At 38.8% G+C, this 25,504-nt stretch overlaps 4 protein-coding genes and 1 pseudogene across 5 annotated transcripts; 2 read left to right on the forward strand and 3 right to left on the reverse strand.

Moving 5' to 3' along the window:
- The first annotated feature begins 2,745 nt into the window (after positions 1-2,745).
- On the forward strand, positions 2,746-3,653 carry LOC114722377 (EPIDERMAL PATTERNING FACTOR-like protein 2). Its single transcript, XM_028908393.1, has 3 exons — positions 2,746-3,094; positions 3,188-3,222; positions 3,293-3,653. Exons 1-3 carry the CDS (start codon positions 2,986-2,988, stop codon positions 3,533-3,535), a joined length of 387 nt encoding a protein of 128 aa, XP_028764226.1. The 5' UTR covers positions 2,746-2,985; the 3' UTR covers positions 3,536-3,653.
- A 5,989-nt stretch (positions 3,654-9,642) lies between these two features.
- LOC114722413 (dentin sialophosphoprotein-like) lies at positions 9,643-11,602 on the forward strand. The gene is made up of 4 exons (XM_028908445.1): positions 9,643-10,153; positions 10,320-10,522; positions 10,590-10,997; positions 11,105-11,602. The coding sequence occupies exons 1-4, from the start codon at positions 9,643-9,645 to the stop codon at positions 11,600-11,602; spliced, it is 1,620 nt and encodes a 539-aa protein (XP_028764278.1).
- Positions 11,603-12,944: 1,342 nt separating this feature from the next.
- LOC114722402 (cytochrome c oxidase subunit 6a, mitochondrial-like) lies at positions 12,945-15,300 on the reverse strand. 2 transcript variants are annotated; one of them, XM_028908434.1, is made up of 4 exons: positions 15,108-15,300; positions 14,212-14,318; positions 14,011-14,053; positions 12,945-13,182 (listed from the first exon to the last, which is right to left on the reverse strand). In XM_028908434.1, exons 1-4 carry the CDS (start codon positions 15,220-15,222, stop codon positions 13,151-13,153), a joined length of 297 nt encoding a protein of 98 aa, XP_028764267.1. In that variant the 5' UTR covers positions 15,223-15,300; the 3' UTR covers positions 12,945-13,150. The 2 variants fall into 2 exon arrangements, with proteins under 2 accessions (XP_028764267.1, XP_028764268.1); XM_028908435.1 differs by lacking the exon at positions 14,011-14,053 and having other exon boundaries at positions 13,122-13,182.
- Positions 15,301-17,920: 2,620 nt separating this feature from the next.
- Positions 17,921-18,563, reverse strand: LOC114722414 (uncharacterized). Its single transcript, XM_028908447.1, has 2 exons — positions 18,232-18,563; positions 17,921-18,116 (listed from the first exon to the last, which is right to left on the reverse strand). The coding sequence occupies exons 1-2, from the start codon at positions 18,561-18,563 to the stop codon at positions 18,113-18,115; spliced, it is 336 nt and encodes a 111-aa protein (XP_028764280.1). The 3' UTR covers positions 17,921-18,112.
- Positions 18,564-21,953: 3,390 nt separating this feature from the next.
- On the reverse strand, positions 21,954-24,215 carry LOC114722429 (tubulin alpha-1 chain-like; annotated as a pseudogene).
- Between the last annotated feature and the right edge of the window lie 1,289 nt (positions 24,216-25,504).

The following is a 25,504-nucleotide window of genomic DNA, read 5'->3' on the forward strand; positions in this document are numbered from 1 at the left end:
TTTAATATTGAATTTTTTCTGTCTTTATTATTTTTTATCCGATCGTTCATAATTCAGCTTGCTTAACTTAATTGAAAACAGGAACTTTAGTGCCTAACACTATTTTGTCTAATTCTCTGTGGGAATGATACTCTATACTTACTTTTTATTACTTGATCGACACGTGCACTTGCGTTATTCACAAATTGTGTGCATCAACCACATTAATTAGTTAATTAATTCAGCTTATTTATATCGGCTGTTTAAGGCGTTGTTAGAATTTGCAAGCCAACGAGTTTAGAGAGGACCAACCACTAGTTTTTCATTTACGATACAGGGTTTAGCGATAATGTTTGGTTTCATGAGTTTTCAATTCATCTTACAAAGCAAACTATCTATTTCTTGTGACGTTGATCAAAACGTACGCTTGAGGGAGTTATTAGTTAGGTTGTGTTTGGAATTACTTTTGAAATCATTTATAAACATGTTTAATGTAAGTTAACTCAAAAATCCTTTCACATATTTTATCTTATATTTTACAAATCACGATTTAAAAAATTATTTATGAGTCATTTCAAATAGATTTTTAGTTTTACTAAAAGAGGTATGAGAGAACTCATTCGCTTAAATAGTGTTGTTTTTTGGTTGTGCTAAGATTTATTAAAACTCGAACCCCAAGGTTAGTTTTTGAGAGCTCCAAAATCCTTCCTTCTTTTGCATTTTACTCCTCTTGATCGTTTCTTAATTGTTTTGATAACATGTCAAACAAGACAGTAAGCATGTCGTCCATAGGAAGCAGACTCAACATATAGCTATATAGTACCAGAAGACTGAAAGTATGTATCTGACATGTTTAAGGGGTTAATCGTGTCTACACAGCGTAAGTAGTCCTTCCTTGTTCCACACCCAAGGACATGGACCACTGAGTGATAGCCCCAAGCCAAAATAACTTGGAAAATCAGTTGATTTTATGAGAGCCTCTACTTATTGCCAAGTGGGCCACAATCAGCTGGCACATTTGCTGCAGAAGCTTCTTGCTATGCACCCCACGCACTCTTTCTATATTCAATTTTAACATCGCATCCAGGCTGCAGCAAGCTAAGCAAAAACTATGGAAATGGGATTTTTACACCGATTCTTATCCTTGTTTATGTTTAGAGATTGTTTAATAAACTTCTACACGATCTGTGATCTAAGCACATATGGATCGGAAACAGGGACATCAATCGTGGGTTACGAAACAAGTTCCGGATTACATATTCTATGATTGAGTCTCTGAAACGGATTCCAAAATCAAAATTGTGCAACTCCAAATCAAGAAGCACTGATGTCTTCCTCAAAGTAAACGAAACGAACATGTATTGTCCTGCGAACCAAAAATGTACGGTCACGTTCATGCGTAGCACAGTCCACATCAACGGCGACAGTCCTTCTAGTACACACGTTGGTCTCAGTCGTAATGATGAAGGGAATCAACGAAAGAAGAATACATGTTATTTATATATAAAATATCAAAACTCGGGTAAATTATAATGTTCATCAATCATAAAAATGTATTAGTAATCATTTTACGCGCGATGAATTCATATGGAGTATTTAAATTATTAACTCCTCACGTACCTTACATTAAGAGATCATTAAAGGACTAAATGTTGGAACTTTTTTGCCAAATGAGCTCTTGTATGAACCAACCTATTATAAAACACGAAAGGCCCTAATTTGTTCTAGTGTTAATGTTAAAATAGGACTAATTCCTTAAAATAATATTCAATTAGTTAACGACATTTCATCCAATTATTAAATTTAGCAAATTTAGTCCAATAACATGATATTCATGCCAATTGGATTAAAAAGACTACTTTTTTTTCTTAACAAAAGTAAATTTTTTTCTGGCGAGAGGGAAGAAAAATGAGAGGCCCAACTTTGGATCTATTACAATGGATCGACGTTACGGGGCTTGATTAGCAATGCACGTGCTTTCCCTTGAAGCTTAGATGAGTGAGTACATTAAAAACGGACAAAATGACAAGAGAAATAAGGTAAAAATTGTCATGTAAGCATCAGTATGCCACTGCGCTTCATTATTCAGGCGCTATATAGATTGTATGAGAAGGGGTGCATATCTGAAATCTGGACCTGATTTTGCAATCAGATTTGCAACCCAGAAAATGAAGTGTGATATGTGCCTGTGATTGCACAGTGATGGATTAAGAAGTATTGAGCGAGGGAGTTCATATGTTGTTTCTCTTTTTCAATGGGAAAGAGGAACATGGCGTCATAAGGTATGACTGCTCTGATCACATGCTACCAGAAACCCAAACGGAGACATCCCATTCCTACTTTGGCTGTATCCTTCTCTATCAATATCGTCTGCCCAAGCCGAAATAAACTTAAGGTTAAAAAATAATATTGAATAGATTTTTGTAAGAAGATAAACCACAGCTGTAAGAACATGTCTGTTAGTGGGAGCTTGTCCCTCACATCTGGTGAAATTGTGGCCTTTTGCTGTTTCTGGCCTCCTAGTTGTCTTGTTTATAATATTTTCGGGGTTCTCTCATCTCAGGGCTCTGCTGCTTTTCCTTTTCAGCAATTATTAAATAATATTAGTTTGTTCTTTTAAGGGCTCGTCGTCCCAAGTAGAAGTGCTTCCCTTTTCGGGCCTCCTACTTTTCTTTCCCCTCTGCATTTTTATCATTTGTCTTTCCATGTTCCATCATCTCATTTAAAATCTCAAGCAATATATATTGCTTTCCTTGGCGTGATACTAATTCAGTTGCTGCCCTTTGCACGGTCCAGTTTTTCCCATTTTAGTAACTAAATAGTAAATCCTGTTTGCTTACTGTCTAGTCTCTTCCTCCTGCTTCTTCTTTTCCCCTGAAATTGGATGCCGATTAGCTTCCAAAATTTTTCTTCAGGCTCCTTTCCCTGAGTTTCCCCAACTCCGCCAACTTCCTACTTACTTCTTACGTGAGTTTTCCTTCCTCCTTATTCCGCGGCTTCTCCGAAATGGAACATGATAATCATGTTATATGTGGCCACAGGCTTAGCTTGATTAGCATCTCTGTGTTGTTCCTGGTAATTTCAAGCTGGATACAGCAGGCGTATGTCACTGAAGGTAAATGGCTACTTTTTTGTTTACATGCTGAGAAAACTTGTTTGACATGAGGACTTACTAACAAGTAACAACTTATTTTCGATGGTGTGACAGGTAGAAAAGATGTCAAAAAAAGTGGGTTTAGCCAGGTAGCACTCAACTCGGTTGAAAATGTTATTGTGCCTGTCATAAGTAGCATAATGAGACAATTTTCTGTAGGGCGGTGAGGATAAGTCGATGGTGAGGGCACGGATAGGATCAAGGCCACCAAGATGTGAGAGAAGATGCAGCTGGTGTGGCCACTGTGAAGCTGTTCAGGTTCCTGCAAATCCCCAGCTGCAGAATGCCAGACTTAAGCCTTCTACTGTATCCACAATTGCTTATGCCAAGGGAGATGACTATCCCAACTACAAGCCCATGAGTTGGAAGTGTAAATGTGGGAACCTCATTTTAAACCCCTGATTTAATTTCTTTACATATTCATGGTAAATGGAAGCCAATCATGTTGTCATCCCGCTACATGAATATACTTTTTCCAAGTTCAACTTCTCCTCTGTACTGAGCACCAAGCGGTTAAGTATGTCTGCTGTAATAACTTCATATCCCTCTGAATATGTCCTCCATTTCTCTTATGGCGACATATGCTTTATATCTGCTGTGTGATATGATATCTGATTTGGTGATTCTGTTGGCTTAGTGCTATGCATAAGTTGGCGCCTAAAACCTGTTTCCTTTTCCTTTGTTTTGGCTTTGGTTTATCTTTTCGATCGGTAAAACCTTATGCTGCTGAGAAGTGAGAAAAACTTGAAGATCCACTCTGTTATTGTTTATGACATGTTTGGAGGCTTGGGTGGCAATTTCCCGTTTTGTGAGAAACAAAAACGATTGATTAAATAACATGCCCCCGTGTGTGACGATTTAAGGATCCTTTGCATAACTAATAAAGGGGTTGGTCAGGTAAAACTGTTTAAAAACCGCCAGTAATTTGTGGAGAGAGGAAATCCCGAGGCAATACGCCGTAGCTGTTCTTTTTCTTCTTTCTGGGTTGTTCATTAAGACGTTCTCTGCGGTCTGCAACATGCAGTCAGCGTAAGCATTAAAAGTAAATCAAGGGGCTAACTTTTTATCGTCCTCGTAATTTTCATATTTTCGGTAGCACATTGTGCTTTGCTGGTTGGGAAATTATGAAAATTGCAAATAAATCATAACTACCATGTATTGTTATGACTAATACATAACAGTCAGATAACAAAAGCAATAGCACGGATTGCCAGTCACTGAAGAGAAGCAGGGTGTTCCTCCAATAAATCTTGGAATTTACGGTTAAACTTTTCGAACCGAAAAAAACTGGTAGCCGTTGCCCCTTTTTGGGAAAAATGACAATGAACCAGGAAGAAAAAAAAAAAAAAAAACTAAGCAAGCAATATCGCGGGAAGTTCAAAATGACACTACGATAACGGGTCACTTGAAATAACAAACGCTGGCAATCTTTTATTTCAATACGAACGGTGACTAGAGCAGACAGTGCGAACTACAGAGTGCTACCATAGACTTGTGTACTTATTTACGATTCATGCTTTTTGGTAAAAGTTTATAAACAGAAAGATTCTATTACAGCTTCATATTCAATCACTCATTAGCCATCTTTTCTGAGTGACAGCAGAGTGCACATGGATTGAGGAGAATGAGGCGGAGCTACCTAATTACCAGTATGTATAGACAGTATAGTATAGCATGAAAAAAAGAGAGTAAAACTTGTACCTTTTTTTTCTTTAAAATTAAATTTAGAGAGCAGAAAGAATAAAACTTGTATTATACCCGACTTGGATATTTTAGTCTAAACTTTATATCCATGCCCATAATATTGGATTATTGGCCGTGACTGAGGATAACGCCATCTTTCTATAATTCATTTTCCGATTTGAGGAGAGGATATGGACAGATGGATTATTGTTATTATTATTGAAGAAATGAGATGCAGCAGTAACAGTATTAAAATTCAGAGTAGCATTTGTCGGGAAGCAAACTAGAAGCACAAGGCATCGCTTCTTGAAAAAGCAGGACAGGCATCAACCTGATATGGATTTTAAAGTGGCTACACATTCATCCTTTCTTTAGTATGTGAACAACAACTGCATGTTTGTGCTAGCAGACACAATAGACATGAAGAATCACATTCAAATTCATGATGAACTTGTCATTGAAATTAAAATGAGTAGAGAAAGAACAAAACCCTTGGAATCTAAAAGTGAAAGCAGAACGAATGGTCAGGAAGTAGAGAGCACTCACGTGAGGAGAACTGAGAAGCGAGAAGAGCATAAAGGAGCATCACAGACTCAAAAAGATTAAAAGAGAGAAGAATGTTGGAGCAAAGGTCAAGAGTGAAGACAGGCACAACTGAAAAGCTTGGGGACCACATGAAGAAAAAGGGATTCTGATTCCCATCCCAGACCAGCTTTTGCTGAAATATTTTGGTGTGCTGTATATATCAGCAACAAGGCATTGAAGTTGCTCTATCTCTGTGCCCACCACAAACGGTACTGCACTAAACTACCAAATACCCTCATACTCCACAATTCAGGTGTTCCTTTCTTCTCTAACGCCTTTCTCTGTCCATTTTCATCACTCCACACTGCCCAGAGAATTGGGCCTCACCAAGTCACCCAAGGCAGTAAAGCCTGAGCTTTTGAGTGCATCCATTTACCCTGTGGGCTATGCGCCGCAAATCTTTATTCTCTCTTCAAATTAAAGCCCGTCATTCTACCAATGTGACGGACTATTACTGGCACAGGGTTCAGTAAATTCATCCAACACCCTTTGATACCAATTTCCGTCAGTATCATTATGATCCCCATCCAACGTTATCGCACATGTATTCATAAAACAAGCTACAATGGACTTTTCCAGCTTGGACTTCGTCATTTTGCCCCCTGAGAAACTAGACTTCCGTCATTCGTCATTGTACAATCTGTGCTCAACATGGCATTTACACTGAACTTTAAAGCGCACAGATCACGAAAGATAATCACAAAACAAGAGAGCAGTTGCGGGTTATGATTTAAAGACTTGCCCCAAAAGAATTTTGGTGCTAAAACTGTAAAGTAAGAACTATAGCAGCTGATGACATTTATCAATCTCTATCTCGTCGTCCTAGAAGTTCCGACAGAGAAAGTTAATGGGAAAAATGTGTTGCATAGAAAATGAACTCCTATTCCTCCTGCAGGATGGCTGCAATTCATCAATTTCAGAATTTAACATGCCATGCTTCAAAATGTGGCTTAGTTACCATATTCTATTGGGTGTGCTTTTCTTTTGGGGTTACAATCTATAGTGGGGTATCTAGCTGCACGCGTGTAACTTATTTGTGCTGCCCTGACGGGCCCATTATTCTTTACCATCAATCACGCGAAACAGACGCCCTGGCAAATTCAAGAGGGTTGGGTTTAGAATATGGCAAATTAAGGTTTAAATATCCGCGGATAGTGCTTGAATACGGTTGGAGTATAGCTGGGTCTAGAAGAAAAAACCTGGCACAACTCGCACAAGCCACAGTTCCAACTTCTAACATTTGGTAATGCCATATTTCAAGTCGACCGCGAAAATTATTTGTGATTTTTTATTGAGTAGAGTAACGTGAAATAAGATTGCAAAACACGGCGACTCAACACAAAAGGAAAGAACTGCGGTCCAAAAGAAACAACGAACAAATTTTGACAGTTGATTATAAACAGGGAGATTGGCACGATGAGGAAGAGGCTGAGATTCGGCACGACGGGGTTTGAAGGCTTACGGAGCTGCCTGGTTGCCCGGAAAAACGTTGAGTTGAGGGAATGGAATATGCATCCACTTCACTGCAGAGAAAGAAAGATCATTCCCAGAATGGTTATGTCACCAAAAAGGGGAAAAATGAACATGTGTGAGTTGAAATTAATGCAGGATGACACAAATATCCGCTTCTATTTTCGTCTCCTCCTCGTCGTTTTGATTTATCATCGTCTCCTTCTGCTTAGATCTTTAATTCTTTGTCTTCGGGTTCTTCCTTCTTCATTTTCAGTCGCAAATCACGTCCAAAAGGCGCCAGAGACTTCTCCAAACAAAATTTAGGCCCAATCCTACTTTACTTAAATTCCGTACATAAAGGGGTAGATGAAAGGTGGGAATTTTCATGGGAAGAAGTATTTACATTTAATAATCAACACTTGAACTAATAAGAGTTAATTTAGTTGGTAAGGAATCAGCTCATAACCTATAAATGTGTTCCTTGTGAGTTTCAGAGACCCAACTCACCTAATTTTTTTTTTGTACAAAAGAAAGTAATCAATACTCCTCCGGCCCTTAATATAAGACCCAATTGTTGAGTTGGTTTTGGTCCTAAATATAAGACCCATTTCTCATATTTATCAATTTTTTAAATTACCTTTATAGATACTCCCTCAACTATAATCAAGTATAAGAAGAAGAAGGGGTATTAAGAAAGATGATTATGGTATTTTAAAAAAAACGTCTAACATTTCTTATAATTAACTAACTTACCTAACTTCTTTAATCTAATCAAATTAGTTAAATGAGTCTTATATTAAGAAGAAAAGGAGTATTTGAATAGAATTGTCTCGGAAAAAAAACTGCGCCTACCTTAAAAAAAAAACAGGGTAGATGGATCATGGATCCAAAGATTATAATTTTATTTAAATTTGTGAATTTTTATAATGTATGGATTAAATTAAAAATAATAAAAATTCAGGACAACGGAGTACTCCCCCAACCCTATTTTTTAGCCGATAACGGAATAATTTAATTATTATGTGAATGTATAAGATGCCACGTGTGAGATTGCAATCCGCAAAAGATTCCTTCTCCTCCAGTAAGGGCCATAAACGGCGGGGGTCGTTTGGGTCACGTCTCGCTTCTTTGATCAAGAAGGAAACGAAGGGAGGCGGGCACTTCAAATGATTGGTATAGGCCTTTCGCGTCTAATGATTTTTTTTCCCCCCGAAAAATCACAAAAAAAAGATTTTGAAAATAGAAAAATCATAAAGAAGGACCCATTACAACATTAAATTGGTTTTGATAACAATTATAAACAGATAACAACAAGTTTTACGAACGAGTTCTTATGTGTAATTTTTAAAATTTTTAAAATCTTTTTTCACGGCTGTTTTTTTTCTTTTTGACTTCTCATTTAAAAGTTAATGTTACTTGTGCATTTATTATTACCCTGATTTGAAACTCCAATTGAGATCTATTTAGGAGTTCCTTTGAAAACTATGAATAGATTTCAAGAGTCCCATATTACCCAAGCCCAGCCATATATTTACATTTTTATACGTTAAAACCCAGGGTCATGTACTTATATTTTATATGAATTAATTTTTTGATAAATAAATTTTGTTAACTGAAAACCAAACATTCACAACAACCCAATTTGCTTCGTCTATCACATCAAATTGCCATCTTAAAAAAAAATGATGTTAAATGACCGCTTCTCACATGCCATCAAATATTTAAAACGCAAATGTGAAAGATCCCATATCAATTGGACTGCGTCGTACCACTCAATCTAAAACGGCCCAATTTGCTTCGTCCATGGCATCAAATCGCCACTCCCCCACATGCCATCAAAAGATTTCACGCTAATGCGAAACATTTCATATCCACAATCCAATGTATTGCATTGTACCTCTCAAAAAGTTGTTATCCCCATCTTAAATCCGCCTATATTTTGCAGCTATCAGATCTAACATCAGTTTTTGTGCCCCCCACGAAAAGGGAAAAAAAAAAAAAACTCGCAAAGCTCATATGCCCAGATCTTCCAGAATATAAACCATCTCCCTCTAACATTCTCACAGCATTGTACCAGCGAAGTCCTCCCTCCTGCCACCGCCTCTTATTGCCGTTCTCTACTTTAACACAGAAACTGCTCCATCCCCAAATGCCAAAAGAACCTCAGAACGTAAACTAGAATACTTCCTTCATCTCACTCCCATTACCGGATCTGCTGACCTGTTTCTTCCGGGTACGTTTTAAATGCCTTCATGGTAATGCTTTCCTATTTATATTGCTCCTGAGAAGTTTCTTCAATTTATGTGATTGCAATTTGGTCACTTCTGATCTTTATGGCTTCACGATTACCTTTGAGCATGCCTTTATTGCATCAGCATTTGATACGCAACCTCCGACAACTATCTTATCCAACTGGTTTCCCTCCATAATCCGTGTGATGCGTTAACTCGTATTCACCGAGCTGGTGTTTGATGGTCAAAACATAATTATCTCTTATTTGTTCGATTTTTCAACGTGATTTTATGTGATTTACTGATTACTGATGATGCCTACCTTGCATGTTATCAGTAATGTTGGTGAAAATGTGTCCTTTTTATTTGTTGTATCTCGTCCATTGATGGGCTTTGGTAACGGAAAATCTGGAATATTCGCACTCTTGAGAAAAACGTGATGAGGGAGATCTTGATTTTTCATTATTTATTCTTTCTTATCAGCTACATAACGATCCTATGTGGCCAGGTGCTCCAGAAAGTTGAATTCCGAGGAGCAAGAAACATTCAGTTTCTGAGATGTTTAGGTCATCTCCACGGAGGAATCAAAGATCCAAAGGCTTCAAGGTGAAGCATGCTGTACAACTCTGTCTCCTGCTTGCCGTTGGTCTCTGGATGGTTTTCCAAGTGAGACACTCCCATGAAAAGAAAGCATCATATAGTAAAAGCATAAAAGCCGACCGTGAAGTTTTGAAGTTGGGGAGGAAGGACCCCCATCATCCTGTTGTCGATGCAAGGCGCAAAGACGACAACGATGAAGAAGAGAGCAAGCACCATGAACAACACAAGCTCGATGACATTAATAGTGTGGATGATGATGCGCTGTCGCAAAAGCATGAGCAAAACAATGAGGAGGAGTTTGAGCATAGACAGGATTCTGTAGATCAAGAAAGAGAGAATGAAGAGAATTCTGAAAATGCCACGACAGATAAGGAAAGTGAGGGGCATGACGAGAAATTTAGTGAGGAAAATGACAGTAAGGGGATTCAAGAAAACAAAGATGAAGGGGAAGACAAAGAGACAGGAGAGAGTAACAGGAGAATGAAGAGACAAAGAGACAGAAAGCGAAGCTAAGGAGAGCGAAGAGATCAGCGAAAAGGAACATGTGGAGGATAGTCAACAGCAAGACAAGGAAGATAACCATGAAGCAGAAAAATACGAAGAGCACAATAAGATTCTGGAACAAATTTCATCAGAGGATAATGTTCAGGACGGGGAAACGAGCAGTGACGAGGCCAGAGAGGAGCATTATACAGGAGATGCCTCCAGTGCTCTAGATCATAAAACGCAGGATATCTCAGATGAAACCGATAACAAGACAGAACAGTTCGAGAAGGGAGATGAGAATGAGTTTCAAAAGAACAATTTCGATAACAAGGAATCAATTTCAGATGCAACAGTATCAGAAACGACCGAAGATACCGATTCTTTAGTCACAACCAACCAAGGATGGTAGTGAGAATCAGACGCGGACAGAGGATGATTCAAAGAAGAGTTCCAAGGTAGAGTCAGATGTGCAGCAGAAGGAGCAAAATAACCCCACCACAGATGATGTAGATCCTCTGGACTCGACATTGAAGAATGAGAGGGATGCAACATCTAGTACAACTGACAACCATATGAAAGCATCTGGTGACACAAACTCCAAGGCAGAGGAGTCCAGCTTGGACAATACCATGCTAAAAACGGAAAATTCTGAACCAGACGCCACAGAGAAGCAAGCTGATTCCACTTCATCTTCATCGGGAACCCATGACACAGATGTTGCCAGTGGAGAATTCAAGGATAGCTCTAGTAAACCTGAGCAGGGTGAAAAAGCCGAGGAGAATATTTTATTGTCCACTTCAAATGATACACTAAATTCTAACCAAGAGGTGCAACTCGCTTCCTCTGATACTTCATCTAAACAGAAGAGAGATAGATCCTCGAAATCAGAATTTAATGGTGTTTTGGTCACAATGACAATGAAAACACTGATCAGAGCAGGACGAGCAGTGATGAAAAGGGCAGTGATAATGTACATACGAGCCAAGAACAAGCCAATCCTTCTGACACTTCCTCGAAGCCGAACAAAGATGAATCCTTAATCTCGGAAAATAAAAGTGATGCTAACAAGAGTAATTTCCATGACAATGAAGTTGACGACAATGTGAATGCTAGTCAAGATGTGCCAATCAGTACCTCTGATTCTTCGAATCCTGAAGATAAAGAGGCTTCCTCTGACGGGACGGCTGATTTAGGGCAGAATGAAAATGAGAGCACCGATCAGAGGGAAACGCATGAAAATGAAGATGGAGATCAAAATGTGTCAGCTGAATCTCAAAATGGGAAAGAGGACGCAGTAAACTCAAACGACAATAGCAATGCCGATTCTTCAATCCGTGAGGATATTAAAGAGGCTCGAATGGATTTGGGAACTTTGCCAGAGGGCAACCCAGAAACCAATCATCACAATGATGATACAGCCACGGAGAGATGATTGAAATAAATCAATTATACATTGCAGCCAGCTTCTTTCTTATATATCATGAGATGTGTATTGAGTCATTGCATAGCATAGCTAATATGCTATGAAATTTTAATTTTGTCAATTTGATATGCATAACATTCTTCGGGGTCCAGCCAAAAACATCAGAAATACGGCGGGGAGCATTCTTCAGTCATTTCTATATGTATAATCCACTCGGACAAGCTTATTTTGCGGAACTACTTGCTTCCCCCCCCCCCCCCCCCATTTGTGAACGCAGTCCTTCTCCCTTTCCCATCGAACATATGATTTAGTAATCAATCCATCTTAGTGACCGGATGCTTTACGGGGAAAAACTAAAAGAGAACCGTCTGTCCCTGGCTTAATTTGCCACTTCCCTCAACAGCTGATATGGATGGTAGTTTAACAAATCAATCCCAGGCGGCATTATTAATTACTGTGACAGTAGCCATCATGAGTGATTTCTCCAGTTAAACGTTAACACTCTCATGTCATGTAACGTCGCTGCCAAGTTCTGATAAAATAATCAAGGAACCATATCTCTATAAGATTCATGCTCAAAAGTTTTCTCATCAAGTCAACGATTTCCCTACTACATTATTTATACTTCTGAGTGATACTTTGTCGTTCGCCACATTACAATGGACTTTCATATCATGAAAAATGACAAAACCCGTGATCGCTAGAGACCGCTGCTTAATCTTTAACTCTGCAGGGTTACAGGGCAAAGAATCAATCAATTATTTCGTTTGTCCCGTCAAACAAGGAATCGAACCCGAACACTTAACACTAACGAATCCAACCATTATATTCGTGGTTGAGCTAATTCTAGATTTATTTTAATTGTAAATGCCATAATATAACCTGCAATTTATTTTCGCTATTCTCAAATCACGACCATCGATAAACAGTTTATCACATGTATCCATGATTCTTCATAAAAAATTTGCTGTCAAATCGTATGTTCCACAGCACAAGTCTCTAGCATCCACATGGAACCAGAAATACCAACTTGAACACAAGTACACAACACAGATTATATGTCATTCCAAACGTTTTTTCTGCCTTCAATAGGTAAAATTTGATAGGCAAAACACTGATGCAGGAAGATTCTAGACCAGAGTAAGAATTCAAAACGTACAAAAATTTCATCTTAATCCAGTGGGTCTGATTTCACGTTTACAATTATAATCCAATATGTAGTGCATTACCAAAATGGGTCTCTCAAACAGTCAATCAGGCCTAAGAAAAAAAAAAATCAATCGCTTTAGCCTTGTTTTGTCTTTAATCAAATTCTTTGGAAGTTGTCAAACGATTGATCGAGAACAGAAACAAACGATCAAATGTAATTGCAACTTTATTTTACTTGAATGCATGGGAAGCAGACATGAACAAATGTGCTGCAAGATCCAGATCGAATTTCATGAAAAAATACGAAAATGCCGTCATCGGTGTGGTCTTGAACATTGACAAGGGAAGGGAAATGGCTCAAAGTAAAGCGTCAGTGTGCTGCAAAATAACCTGAGCATGACACCAATACTAGTGCTTCACTTCAAAAAGACCATCTGGACCTATATATCACAAGAGAACCATGTTAAACAATCTTTCATTGCAGGTCAAATGATAATTTGAAGAAAATAATTGCCCAATGGTAACATCGCAATTTCAAATAGTCGCCAACTTGCCATGGATCATACCCAAAAAAGGGGTTGGGTAAGAAGAAATGAAGCATACATGAGCAGTGTGTATATGAAGCTTAAAGAATCCCCATGTGTCAAAACACTGGTCTATAATATGCCCAAGAGCAAGCTAGTCTGAGATCCAAGTTCCCAGAAATTATTGGGAGGGATGCAGGCGGCGCTTAGGCCAGTACCACATGGACCAGTGCATAACCGAAGCAATAAACAATCTTGGAAAAGGTAAAATACAACCCTACAACAAACTTCATGGGAAAATGGTCTTGCATTTCGCTAGAGCTAATTTCAAGATCAAATCAAATGTTGCTACGTTGTATTTACTCATGTACAAAATAACAAACACAAGCAGATTTATAGCAGCCACAACTTTTATAAATAGCATCAAATGCATAAGAGTATATTTAAACAGAGAATTTTCAGAAAAAAGTATATGTTGATCACATCCTTTGATACTTTCTCAATTTACAGTATAGATCTATTATTATCAATGTAACCAAATGTGGTTTTCTCTAGCATAATAATGTTACAACTTAAAACGCTGCTCTGTAATAACTGATTGTGAAATGTAACTACTCAAGGCAAGGACCTCAGTATTATAAATAGAATAAACTATTAGGGTAATGGATATTTCCAGCATGAACCACGGTAGACAAAGTGAGATTACAATATCCAATGAACCGTAGAGAAGTGAAACAAACATACCCCATGGAAATTCCTTATTGCGGATGTGTAAATATGGGTACGCCTGCTCAACAACATAAAAGATATATTGAAAATGTGAATTGGATTGTCATAAAGCATATACAAACACAAGGCAGAAGAATCAGAAAGAGAGCACTTAAAAAGTATGCATGTCAAAGTAACAACAATAAAGGACTGCAGGTGTGTAGAAAGAAAGCTCACCGGAGGCTCTTCATGGTGATGATGACCCTTCGATAGCTGATAAATGGATAAAACAGTGCAGGTAGCAATGCCAAGATAAGTAATCTTCTCCCACTTGGCTGTCTCGTCTGACACAATTAAAAAGATGACTTTAAAAAGTTAGTAGCGCAAGAAAATAACATAAGGGAGAATCAAAGCCTATAGCAGAAATTCTACCAAATTCTTAACAGGAAAATCAGGATTCGCGCCTATAACCATGCGGCAGCAATCGTTTGAGGTTAGTCCAGCAATTCAAGTACATCGACTAAACTAAAATCTTGGACAAATTTGGGTAGCAGAACACCTAAGAATTTTACTTCGCAATTCTGACAATGGGAAAGCAGTGGCTTAAGGTTATTCCGGCAATTCAAGTGCAAGCTGCGTGTTGCGAAGCAGTTGAAAACAAAAATGATACAAAAATCTGAATCCTCCGAATCATCACGCATTCAAGTTAAAGCTAGGCTTGAAAATCTATTGGCTAAAACAAAATGCTTAACAATCAGACTTCAGAAATAAAATTCAATCATATTTTAATTTCACCCATCAAGTCACTGCATTGAACCCCAAAAAAAAAAAATAAAAAAAAAAATAAATCATATTCAATGCTCCATTTTTAAACACGAACAAGATCATACTACAGCAATTTCATATACACATTCACGTTTTCCCAAATGTATTTACTAAAGCAACGCCGCAATCCAGCTCCCATCAATGGGAATGATCGTCTTTAAAGTAAAATCGCATAAAGAAAAAAGAAAGTTACAATCGGATCGCCGTGTGTGGTGAAAATCAACGCAGAAATTGTAACCTAGATAAACGAACGGGTGAGTGTGCGTGTGGTCTTGGTTGGAAAGAAAAGGAAAAGGAAGGAGACCCACAAGCATCGTCGTGATGAGCTGAGGAAGAGAAGTTTCTGCGGGGAACAGCGGATCCTCGTCCGCCTCCTCGCAGAGCGGTTCGAAGAAGAGTAGATCGCACCAACGCCGTCGCCATAGCTTAGGTATTAGCCTTGTTGTCTATCCCGCGGTGCCTCAGCGACCCGTTTTGCTTTATAATTACCCCTCAAGCCTCCTGGCTGAAGAGATGCCTTACGCCTTCGGAGTTGCTTAATTATCAGCTTTTGATTTAAAAAAAAAAAAAAATGACACAAAAATAATACTCCTCCGGTCCTAAATGTAAGACCCTTATACACTAGTATAAGGATCTACATTTAGGACGGAGGAGTATTTAAAATTAAAAAATTTTATTTGGTCACGCATAATTAAATTGAGATTCAAAAATTTGTGAAAAGATTAAATTACATTTTATATTTTTTAAAAAAACTATTAAGCACCATCACCGGTTGACCAGTCACCGGAGTTTTGGTGCTAGCAACCACTGCCAAGATCAGGTGACCGGCAACTTTTTTTTTTATAATTTTTTTGTAGTTTTAGTGACACAATTAGCAAATTTTTTAACGCTATTAACAAATTTAATATAGTAGTTAACAACAGATTTTTTAGAAAATTTAAAAATTAGTATTTTTACAACTTTAGTAACGCAATTAACAAGTTTTTTTAACGCTATTAACAAATTTAGTATAGTAGTTAACAATAAATTTTTAAAAAAATTCAAAAAATTTAATTTTTACCACATCAGTAATATGATTAATAAGTTATGTAACAACATTAACAATTCCCGTAACGTCAAAGCACATTTGCTCTATCCAGAGGTAAGGCACCAAAACAAATAAACCAATCCCGCATTGGTCTAGTTAACGAGGACATGTTTCTTTATGAACCTGAAGTCTAAAAGTATGTCCTGGTTTAACTCAGCTAAATTCTTTTTATAACAAAAACATAAATAAATGAACCAATTCTAATCAATTTCAAACCTCTGACCCCCGGAAGGGTCCAGGGTGTCCATATATAGCGCAACGGCATGTCGTTCTTCACAGAGTCCAGCTATATTTATCTTTTTTTTGATACAAAGAGTCCAGCTATATTTATCATTAACTAAAAATTATAGTGCATCAAACTCGCAAGAGTTAAGCGCAATTAATGTAATTGAACTCACGTGTTTACTTGGATTTTAAGCATCTCTGAGTCGACTTTACTTTGGAATTCCTTTTTCCGGTCCTTTGGAAAAGCCAAAATTAAAAAACCGTTGTTACTGCATTTGCAGGTTCATTAATAATGCATCTAAGCAAATAAAAAGGAGAAAAAGTTGTATTAAACCAATGATGTTTTATTTTATGACATAGTAGCAGCATGTTTTTACCCGGGCTTATGCACAACAAACTCTTCTAAGCTATGAGGAGCCCATCTGGGGATCGGTGCATTTTCATATGAATTTTAGAAATTTGATATTTATTTTTTATTTTGATTGCCATACGCTTAAAATCATGTTAGAGAAGGGGAAAGCAAAAGACGAGCATGAGAAAGGCTACACCGATCATTATTGGGCATACTTTTAATGAAATCACGGGCAACGCCAAGTTGCAGTAAAATCTAATGAAGATTACTATAATGGACACTTGTTTTAGCTTCTCCTAAACATTTTTTTTTTAGACAAGCTGAGATAACTTTTTCCCCGCAAACTTATTTCATACACTGTGAATTACTTGTAAAAATCCAATATATACACCCTGGTAGCTTATCAAACTAGATAGGTCTTAACGCCCGCGGGATTCATGAGACTATTGGGCAATCAACTGTTATATTTATCTGCTCGGGGGAAAAAAAAAAAAGTGATATTTCCGCGGCTTCTCAGTTCTCACGACCTTTCTCTTCTTATCTGTCGTTTTTATTATTATTTTCACTATAACTTAACAAGGAATAAAAGTCGTGTAGGATCTAAAATGGAATAAAGGACATGTGGATCGGTGGATCCTACTACGATGAATCACCAATCCTTCCTCCCCCATCCCTTTTTTTCAGTGAGTATTAACTTTAATTAATAAAAAGAAAGCGATGCTAAATATTGATATCATACGTGTTAGTCCTTCTCAATTTAATTATACGGAATCCATATTATAAAAATTGAGAAATTGCCCGGACATAGATTTATTCCTTGTTATTTAAATTTGATATAATATTAGGTAATAGTACGTAAGACTACATAGTTTGTCGAATATATTTTTCCTAAATGTATGTTGATTTATTTTTCATAGACGGAGGTCGATCTGTTCTAAATTTTTTCTCAATCTTCAAATCATGGGGATACGATGTCACATGATATGACTTTAATATATATATGTTTATGATTATTTGTAATATGGGGTAAGAATATATGCACAGTACTGTTGTGAAAGGATGTAGAGATATGCTATATACATGCGCACAGAAATAAGTGCAGAGAGACGTTGAAAATCCACAGAATGTTCTCTCAGAATTCTGCAGCAAGCCCTAGAAGAAAACAAAATAAAAATTCTGCTTGTATAAATGTGAACGGCGATGTAAGAGACAAAAGGAGAGGGCTAAATGAAAAGTCAGGAAGAGAAGAACAGCAACAGCAAAGGGTTAGAAAATGGAGGAAATAAGATTAGTGTGGTTGGAGAAAAAAAAGGCATATTCACTCGGCTGTCGCCTTGTCCCATAATATCAACGCAGCCCAAAATCTCAGCATGCAACAAACCAACCATGCTAGCCAAAAATCCTGCCTTGTGGTGGACGCTGTGCATATCATCATATAATATAATAATACATTTTTGTGGCTATTGACTTACTCTCCTGTGGGTCCGCGATGTCTCCGCTCGGTTTTGTTTCTTCTTCCAAAACACCCTAAACAACAAGCTTCATCCGAATGGGAGATCGATGTACATACGCCTCCATTGCTCTGCACCAAAGTTGTTTACCAAAAAAGTCCACCTCCCTTTATTTCTCTCTAATTTAATTCCCTACGCCTACCTTTATATACAACAAGAGTATTACCAACAGCATGAGTAATGAGGGGAAGAAATGAAAATGTAGTAGGTGGAGAAAAAAGGGGGGATTTTGAAGTTGATTTTCCTTTCATTCTCACAAGGCTGCGCCCAGAGAGTACACCACATCGTCCCTGCTCCATCCCGCACGCAGCAACCTCCGCGACCATAATCTCACGTGCAGCGCCACGTCCCCTTGGTCTTCCGGGGGCCCACCTCCCTCCACCTCATCCTCCCCACCCTTCATCATCTCCCGAATCTCCTCCTCCCTCCACCCCCCCTCCCTCAATCGGCAGCACGCGCCTTCCAAACACTTCCCCACTCCCTCCGTCGCCCCGCTCCGCCACCACTCCCTGCTCGTTTCCGCCACCTCCGACCAAAACTCCACCTCCTCGCCGTCGTTGCCGCCCACACCGGCTCGTCCCATTCCCATTCTCCGTCCAAAGCCCCGCCTCTCCGAAGAACCCGGACACGTCGTTGCTCAGCAGCCGAACGTCTCCTCGTGATCCACGCAGAACACAGGGTTCCCCGCTAAATTCGGAGACGATGCTATGTAGCAATGCCGGTAAATTGGGACCAGGGCGGGGCGCCTCCTCCAAGAATCGGCGCGCATAATCCAGAGCCGTGCCTCTGTCCCGAGGCCGAGTCCCCCAAGAAGAGTGCCAGAAGTTGTTCTTCGAGACCCGTCGCAACAGAGAAAATACGGGGAGGTTCAGCAGGACTTGGAGCTGCTGAGCAGAGGAGGAACGCCAGTTGGGGAAGCCCGGGGACGTCGGCAGACCCAGCTGGAGTATAGAGCGGAGGTCCGGTGGAAAACAGAAGTTGAGGGAGGACTCAAGGTGTGAAATCTCGGAGTCGGAAAGGCCTTCCTCCACGGCTATATTGGAGGACTTGAGATGTTGTATGAGAGTCTTGGCATATGCAGCAAATGAAAAGCATATTCGCTTTGGTCTCGGCCGGTTATTCTGTTGGGGACGATTATTAGTCCTGGTGCCGAAGGCGTCTCCGGAGGTAGCTATCGCGGTCGCCATGATGAAGCAGGGCCTCCGGCCAACAAAGAATACCAAGGATGAGATATGACGGGAAAACTGAGGTTTTGAGAATTGGGGAGGAGTGACTAAATTCTGGGGATTCAATTTCTTAGTGGGTCATGGCGTTACGTAGTGAAGATTGTTTTGGGAGCGAAGAAGTCGGTTGGGTGGAGATTGCGATCTTTTCCGCAAGCGCAGTTGTGGAGAGATATAGAGAGAGATAGAGAGAGAGAGGGAGGGAGAACGTTTGACTCTCGAGGAATATGAGAATAGCATAGCATGCTGTTCGCGTATTCTCAAGGATTGGCCCGTCGTCGGGCGTTACCACTCACGTGCTATTCTCCCATTGGCATCTTCTGCTTTCATCTCCCTTTTATCATCCCCTGTGATTTTCTAATAATGCTCAAAAATAAAATAATAATCATCCTTCTCTGTGCAACAAGTTGTGGATGTTAATTAATTCTTCAAGGTAAAACAGTGCGATTAACGCATTGATTAATCCCATATATATTTTTCTCAAATTTATTTTCAATAACCGCTCCCTAGGTATTAAGGGATTGGAGGGTCTTCAAGTCTAATTTCCATATATTATGCCAAGTTGCATTGACATGACATGGAATTATATATTTGCCCCTTTCCGTGGGGCCACGGTTTTAGAAGTTTCCTCTCACATGCTATCTGCCAGTTAATCTGCTGTGTTTCATTTTTAATTGGCTGCGTATATATCGCTTCTTTACACAGACACAGACACACACATATTCCTTAAAACCGCGTTAATTCATTTACTATTTGCCACATATTTGCTGTCTCACACTTGTAAATCTTTTCATTCCTCTTAACCTGATATCTCATGTCTGGCTGTTCTCATATTGACTTTAATTGGGTGGGCTCATAATTAATAAAATACTCATCAACACGATCACTTACAGTTTTGTCTATCTATTTGTACAATTCAAGTGATAACACTAATAGGAGCTCATTCCAATGAAAGGGACTAATACTATGGTTCTCTCACATATTAAAAAAAGAAAAAAGAAACATTGCTTGCAATGATTTTGTTATTATTGTTGTGGTGTGTTCCTATAGTGGCTGCCTGCCCGTAGTTACGCACGGAGGCACAACGGACTTAGAAAGTACTACAGACATGATTAATTAAATTATACTTTGGCCGTATACTTTTTAATTTAAATTGAAAAAACTTTAATTATACAGTGCTGCCACAACGCTCTCGTACTTCCCCTGTCTTCTGCAACCATTTTATACGTCTACAAGTCCTTCTTATACATGAGAACTGCTGTACGTCTACGTACGTCTTCCACGGGCGTCAAATTTTCTGCAAAGCATAGACTTTTTAAATAGCAAGTTTGAATATGAATTTCTAGAGATATATTTGACAGTCAGGGTTGATATTATGATTTGAGAAAACGATGAAGTTGGACATCCGTCAAAAATTCCTCTGTTGAAAGCACGAAGGTGAGAGGAACGTTCCTTTTTTAAGATAACAAGTGATTTTCGACAAGTTATCATCATGGGGCCTTGCGATAAGCTTGGAGATGAAGAGATCATGTCTATCATAGCTGTATGATTGTGAGAATAATGCATACTGGTGAACTCTCGAAACTAGAAAGAAGAAAAAATCTGGGGGAGACAGTTATAAACACAAGTAGACCAATGTAATTCTCCTTTTCTTTTTTCTTTCTTCCCGCTCCGGGGGTGTGGAATTCGAAGAAGAAAAAGTTTAATCAAGTAAACCGTTTTTAGATGGGTAATCAAAAGGCTGAATTGTGAATAGATAGAAGGTCACTATAATTCTGGGGAAGAAAAAAAGGCAATTTAGATTTTCCATATGATATAATTCCATTTTTTGTGACATCTAACTTTAATTTTGAAATCTTTAAATCTGCATAATAAGAGGGCTATTTCAATGGGGTATAAAGCATGAAATCGATTACACCTCCTGCCTCCTTATGAAGAAAATTAATGAAATGGAAGGAACGTCATTTTTTTTTAAATTCAGAGAAGCAATTAAATTGAAAACAATAATGGGAATGGGTAAGTCCATATTTGATAATAAATTATGGGTCTTTCTTTATCAATATTTTGAAACGTATTTCTCGAGAGGCAAGGAAACAGCTAATGAATTTTATATATATTTGTTTAATTTTCTGTAGAGGAAGAACAGGATTCTGAGGTTAATAAATGCAATAGTTTGAATCATTGGCCATTGTTCGCTCAAAATTTTACGTACAAGTCTTATTTGATTTAGTCCGATTGGGCAAACGAAGATTCGGCTGTAAGATGCGGCGTTACGCCCAAAGCTATTGTGAAATCTCTGTGCCTTCGCGTTCTGTGCGTTTCTCTATTCCCCACACCCCACGGGGGGAAAGGAATTAAACACGAAATCAGACAAGCATGAAAAACATGCCTTTCAATTAGTATTCTGTAGTAATTCCGCGGCAGCACGCAAAAAGGTCAAAAGGGGCAGTGGGGACTACGCCTATTGAAGGATGCAGTCAGAGTCAACATCTTTGAATTATATTGTGCTCTTCAAGATTCAACTTCCTACATGGCTCCCCTGTAGCCACTGTGATGTCTTTTAGCTATGCAATGTTTATTTTGGTCAATGACGCTGTGCATTGCCTGTACGGTTTGCATTACATTCGTTTTCCCAGTTGACATCGTGGTGATTTAAGCTTTCGTAACGTACTCGGGCCTTTCCTTTCTAGATCCAAAGCATGTGGAACGGGGCTTATAAATTTTGTGGAACCCAAGTTCAATTTGTAATTGCTGTATAATGAACTCCCGCTTTAGACAACAAATCGCGAGGCATTAGTAATGAAAGAGTTCAAGCTCCATACTGTATAACAGATGGTAGGCCAATGGCAGCAACTAGAGAGAGAAAACAGGGAAAATACATATCAGCGACCGGCGCCATTTGAAAAAACACTAGACCATAAAACGATGATAGACTGAAGGTAGAATTTTGTAATCAATACTCGTCTCCCTCATCGCCTTCTTCACCTTCCGCAGCTTCCGCACCGACCTCCTCGTAGTCCTTCTCCAGGGCAGCAAGGTCTTCACGAGCCTCGGAGAACTCACCTTCTTCCATCCCCTCGCCAACGTACCAGTGTACAAATGCCCTCTTGGCATACATGAGATCAAATTTGTGATCAATGCGAGAGAAAACCTCAGCAACACTAGTGGAGTTTGAAATCATGCAGACGGCTCTCTGAACCTTGGCAAGATCACCCCCGGGAACAACAGTAGGAGGCTGGTAATTGATACCGCACTTGAATCCAGTAGGGCACCAGTCAACAAATTGGATGGTGCGCTTGGTCTTGATGGTTGCCACAGCTGCGTTCACATCTTTAGGGACCACGTCCCCTCTGTACATCAGACAGCAAGCCATGTATTTGCCATGGCGGGGATCACACTTGGCCATCATGGATGACGGCTCAAATGCGCTATTTGTGATTTCTGCAACTGACAACTGTTCATGATATGCTTTCTCTGCTGAAATCACGGGAGCATATGATGAAAGCATGAAGTGAATCCTGGGATAAGGAACCAGATTAGTCTGAAATTCTGTGACATCAACGTTCAAGGCACCGTCAAACCTCAAGGAAGCCGTCAGCGATGATATGACCTGGCCACACATCAATAAAGAAGTTAGCTTAGTCTCATGTGATAACTCATGAGATATTGCGAAATTAGCTCCAACTACATGAATAACACACCTGGGAAACCAAGCGGTTGAGGTTGGTGTAGGTTGGTCGCTCAATGTCAAGTGAACGCCTGCAAATATCATATATGGCTTCATTGTCAAGCAGCACAGCAACATCAGTGTGCTCCAAAAGGGAGTGGGTGGAAAGAACACTGTTATAGGGCTCTACAACAGAGGTTGAAACTTGTGGAGAAGGATAGACAGTGAAACCGAGCTTGACTTCTTGCCATAGTCCACCGAGAGACGCTCCAACAGAAGGGAACCGAGACCAGAACCAGTGCCTCCACCCACAGCGTTGAAAACCAGGAAACCTTGGAGTCCAGTGCAGTTGTCTGCAAGCTTTCTGATACGATCTAAGCAAAGATCAACAATCTCTTTTCCAACTGAAAAAAAAAGGAAGCAATGTAAGAATCTGATATTCTACAGATAGACAACTAAAGAGAAAAACTCTTAAAATGAAAGAATTGGTACTGGTATAGTGTCCACGGGCAAAGTTGTTAGCTGCGTCCTCCTTGCCACTAATTAGTTGCTCAGGGTGGAATAGTTGGCGATATGTCCCCGTCCTAACTTCATCAATAACGGTAGGCTCAAGATCTACAAAAACTGCACGAGGTACATGCCAGCTCCAGTTTCACTGAAGAAGGTGTTGAATGCGTCATCGCCTCCACCTATGGTCTTATCACTTGGCATCTGGCCATCAGCCTAAAAAGCGCCAGTAAAATACAGGATGAGAAAATCAGGGGGTGACTAGTTCTTTTTCGCTTGAGAAAGGTCATATAAGGGCTACCAAGCAATTCAAACATCACATTAACCAATAACCAATTGCATTTGGTCGGAAGGTGGTACAATAAAATGAAATTAAACGAACAAGAAAATCTAAAATCATAGACATAACCACATAGCGGCAAATACATGGACATCTGCCATATATTCGATAACAAATCTTCAAAGAGTATAAATTGTTAGGGACTGCCGAGATATTTGTAATGGCATGATCTCGAAAGCATATACATATATGTATGGATGGATTGATGGATGAACCAAATTAATCAAAATGATGATGCATGGAGATTGGAGAGATTTGAAACAAAGAATAGAAATGCAGAATGGAAAATGCTGATCAGAGAATTAATTAAGAAAAAGAGGGAAATACCTGAATGCCATGCTCGAGGCAATAAAGCTCCCAGCAGGCGTTTCCGACCTGAATGCCGGCTTGGCCGATGTGAATGGAAATGCACTCCCTCATTTTGGCAGAGGTTCACGAAACTGAATAAGAAGAAAAAGAGGAAAGGAAAGGATTCAGAGAAGGCCGTTTATTAAGACGCCTCTCCGGTGGAGATGTGCGAGTGTGAATCCGAGAAGCTGGGCGCTTTTATAGCAGTGCCGGTGAGGCAAGGGAGGATGAAAATTGATTTCTCCAATTACCAGCTTTGCCCCCGCGGTTTTTAATTTTTACTCCTTTCTACTTCCGTTCACGTGTAAAGTTGCCAGCATTGTTGAATTCCCGTGCAGTATTAACAAAATGTCTTGGACGAGTTATACTTTTAATAGTGATTTTATAATATATAAAATAAGTATGTCAAAATTTTTATTTTAACTTGCCGTGAAAGTGCAAAAGCACTCCCCAGAAAATCAAACAATTCCTAAATCAATTCCAACCCAATAAATATTTGGGGGGCGGGGGGTCAAAAAATGTGATTTTAGGAAAAATAACTAATGATTTTATTCGAAGCCGTTTTGTTCCATTTTTGGCGTGGGATAATCAAAGCATTAAGCGCAACAAATAATATCATACCTCAATTTAATTGCACCTTTTGCTGATTACTTAATGATTAAAGCCAATTGAAGCTGTGAAATATTATAGTTATTGGGTTTATATTGTCAATTAGAACATTTCTTACCTTTTGCTAAGCTACTGTTATAATCACATATCTTCCTATTCCAGCGAAGAAAATACGTTGTTGCAGAAGGCTTGGACATCCATATTTAAATTTAATCAAGATTATTGGTATAAAATAATTAACCAGGACTATTGAGCTGGTTGTACTTTTGTTTCATTGAAGATAAATTAACAGTCTCTATACTGCAATGACATTCTTTGATAGTCAAGCCAATATTCAATTTAATTGTCAAAGGTTTGTTAAGCCAACAAGTGCTCAGTTCAATCTCTTTTATATGTTCAGCTTCTTCTTTTTGTTCCTGTATCAATTTTTTTTTGGCCTTTACATCATCACATGAGATATGAAATACTAGTCACATTTAAAAAATTCTCATAATTATTCAAGACTGAAATCTTTCTCGCTGTATGCTAGTAATTACTATACAAATATAAGAGAAGTCAGTTTTCTTTTAGGAAAACACAAACATAAATTTTTGAAGTTTTTCATCGGATAATCTTGAAACAATAAATATTATTCATAGTACATTTCGAAAAAACTTTAATATTTTTTCAAAAAAGTATCACCCACGAGCAACCAGACACTTACTATTTTTGGCATCAAATAGGGTTTTCTGATTTTTTTTTTATACAAAAATTTTAGGAAAAGAGTCAGGCTCATCCAATATCTAAGGATATGACACCTATGATTGAACCATCTCCTTTTAGTGAGAGAGTCTGAT

The sequence above is a fragment of the Neltuma alba genome, unplaced genomic scaffold (assembly GCF_004799145.2).
Source record: "Neltuma alba isolate B1F8T4 unplaced genomic scaffold, ASM479914v2 tig00012092_pilon, whole genome shotgun sequence".
Taxonomy (NCBI): domain Eukaryota; kingdom Viridiplantae; phylum Streptophyta; class Magnoliopsida; order Fabales; family Fabaceae; genus Neltuma; species Neltuma alba.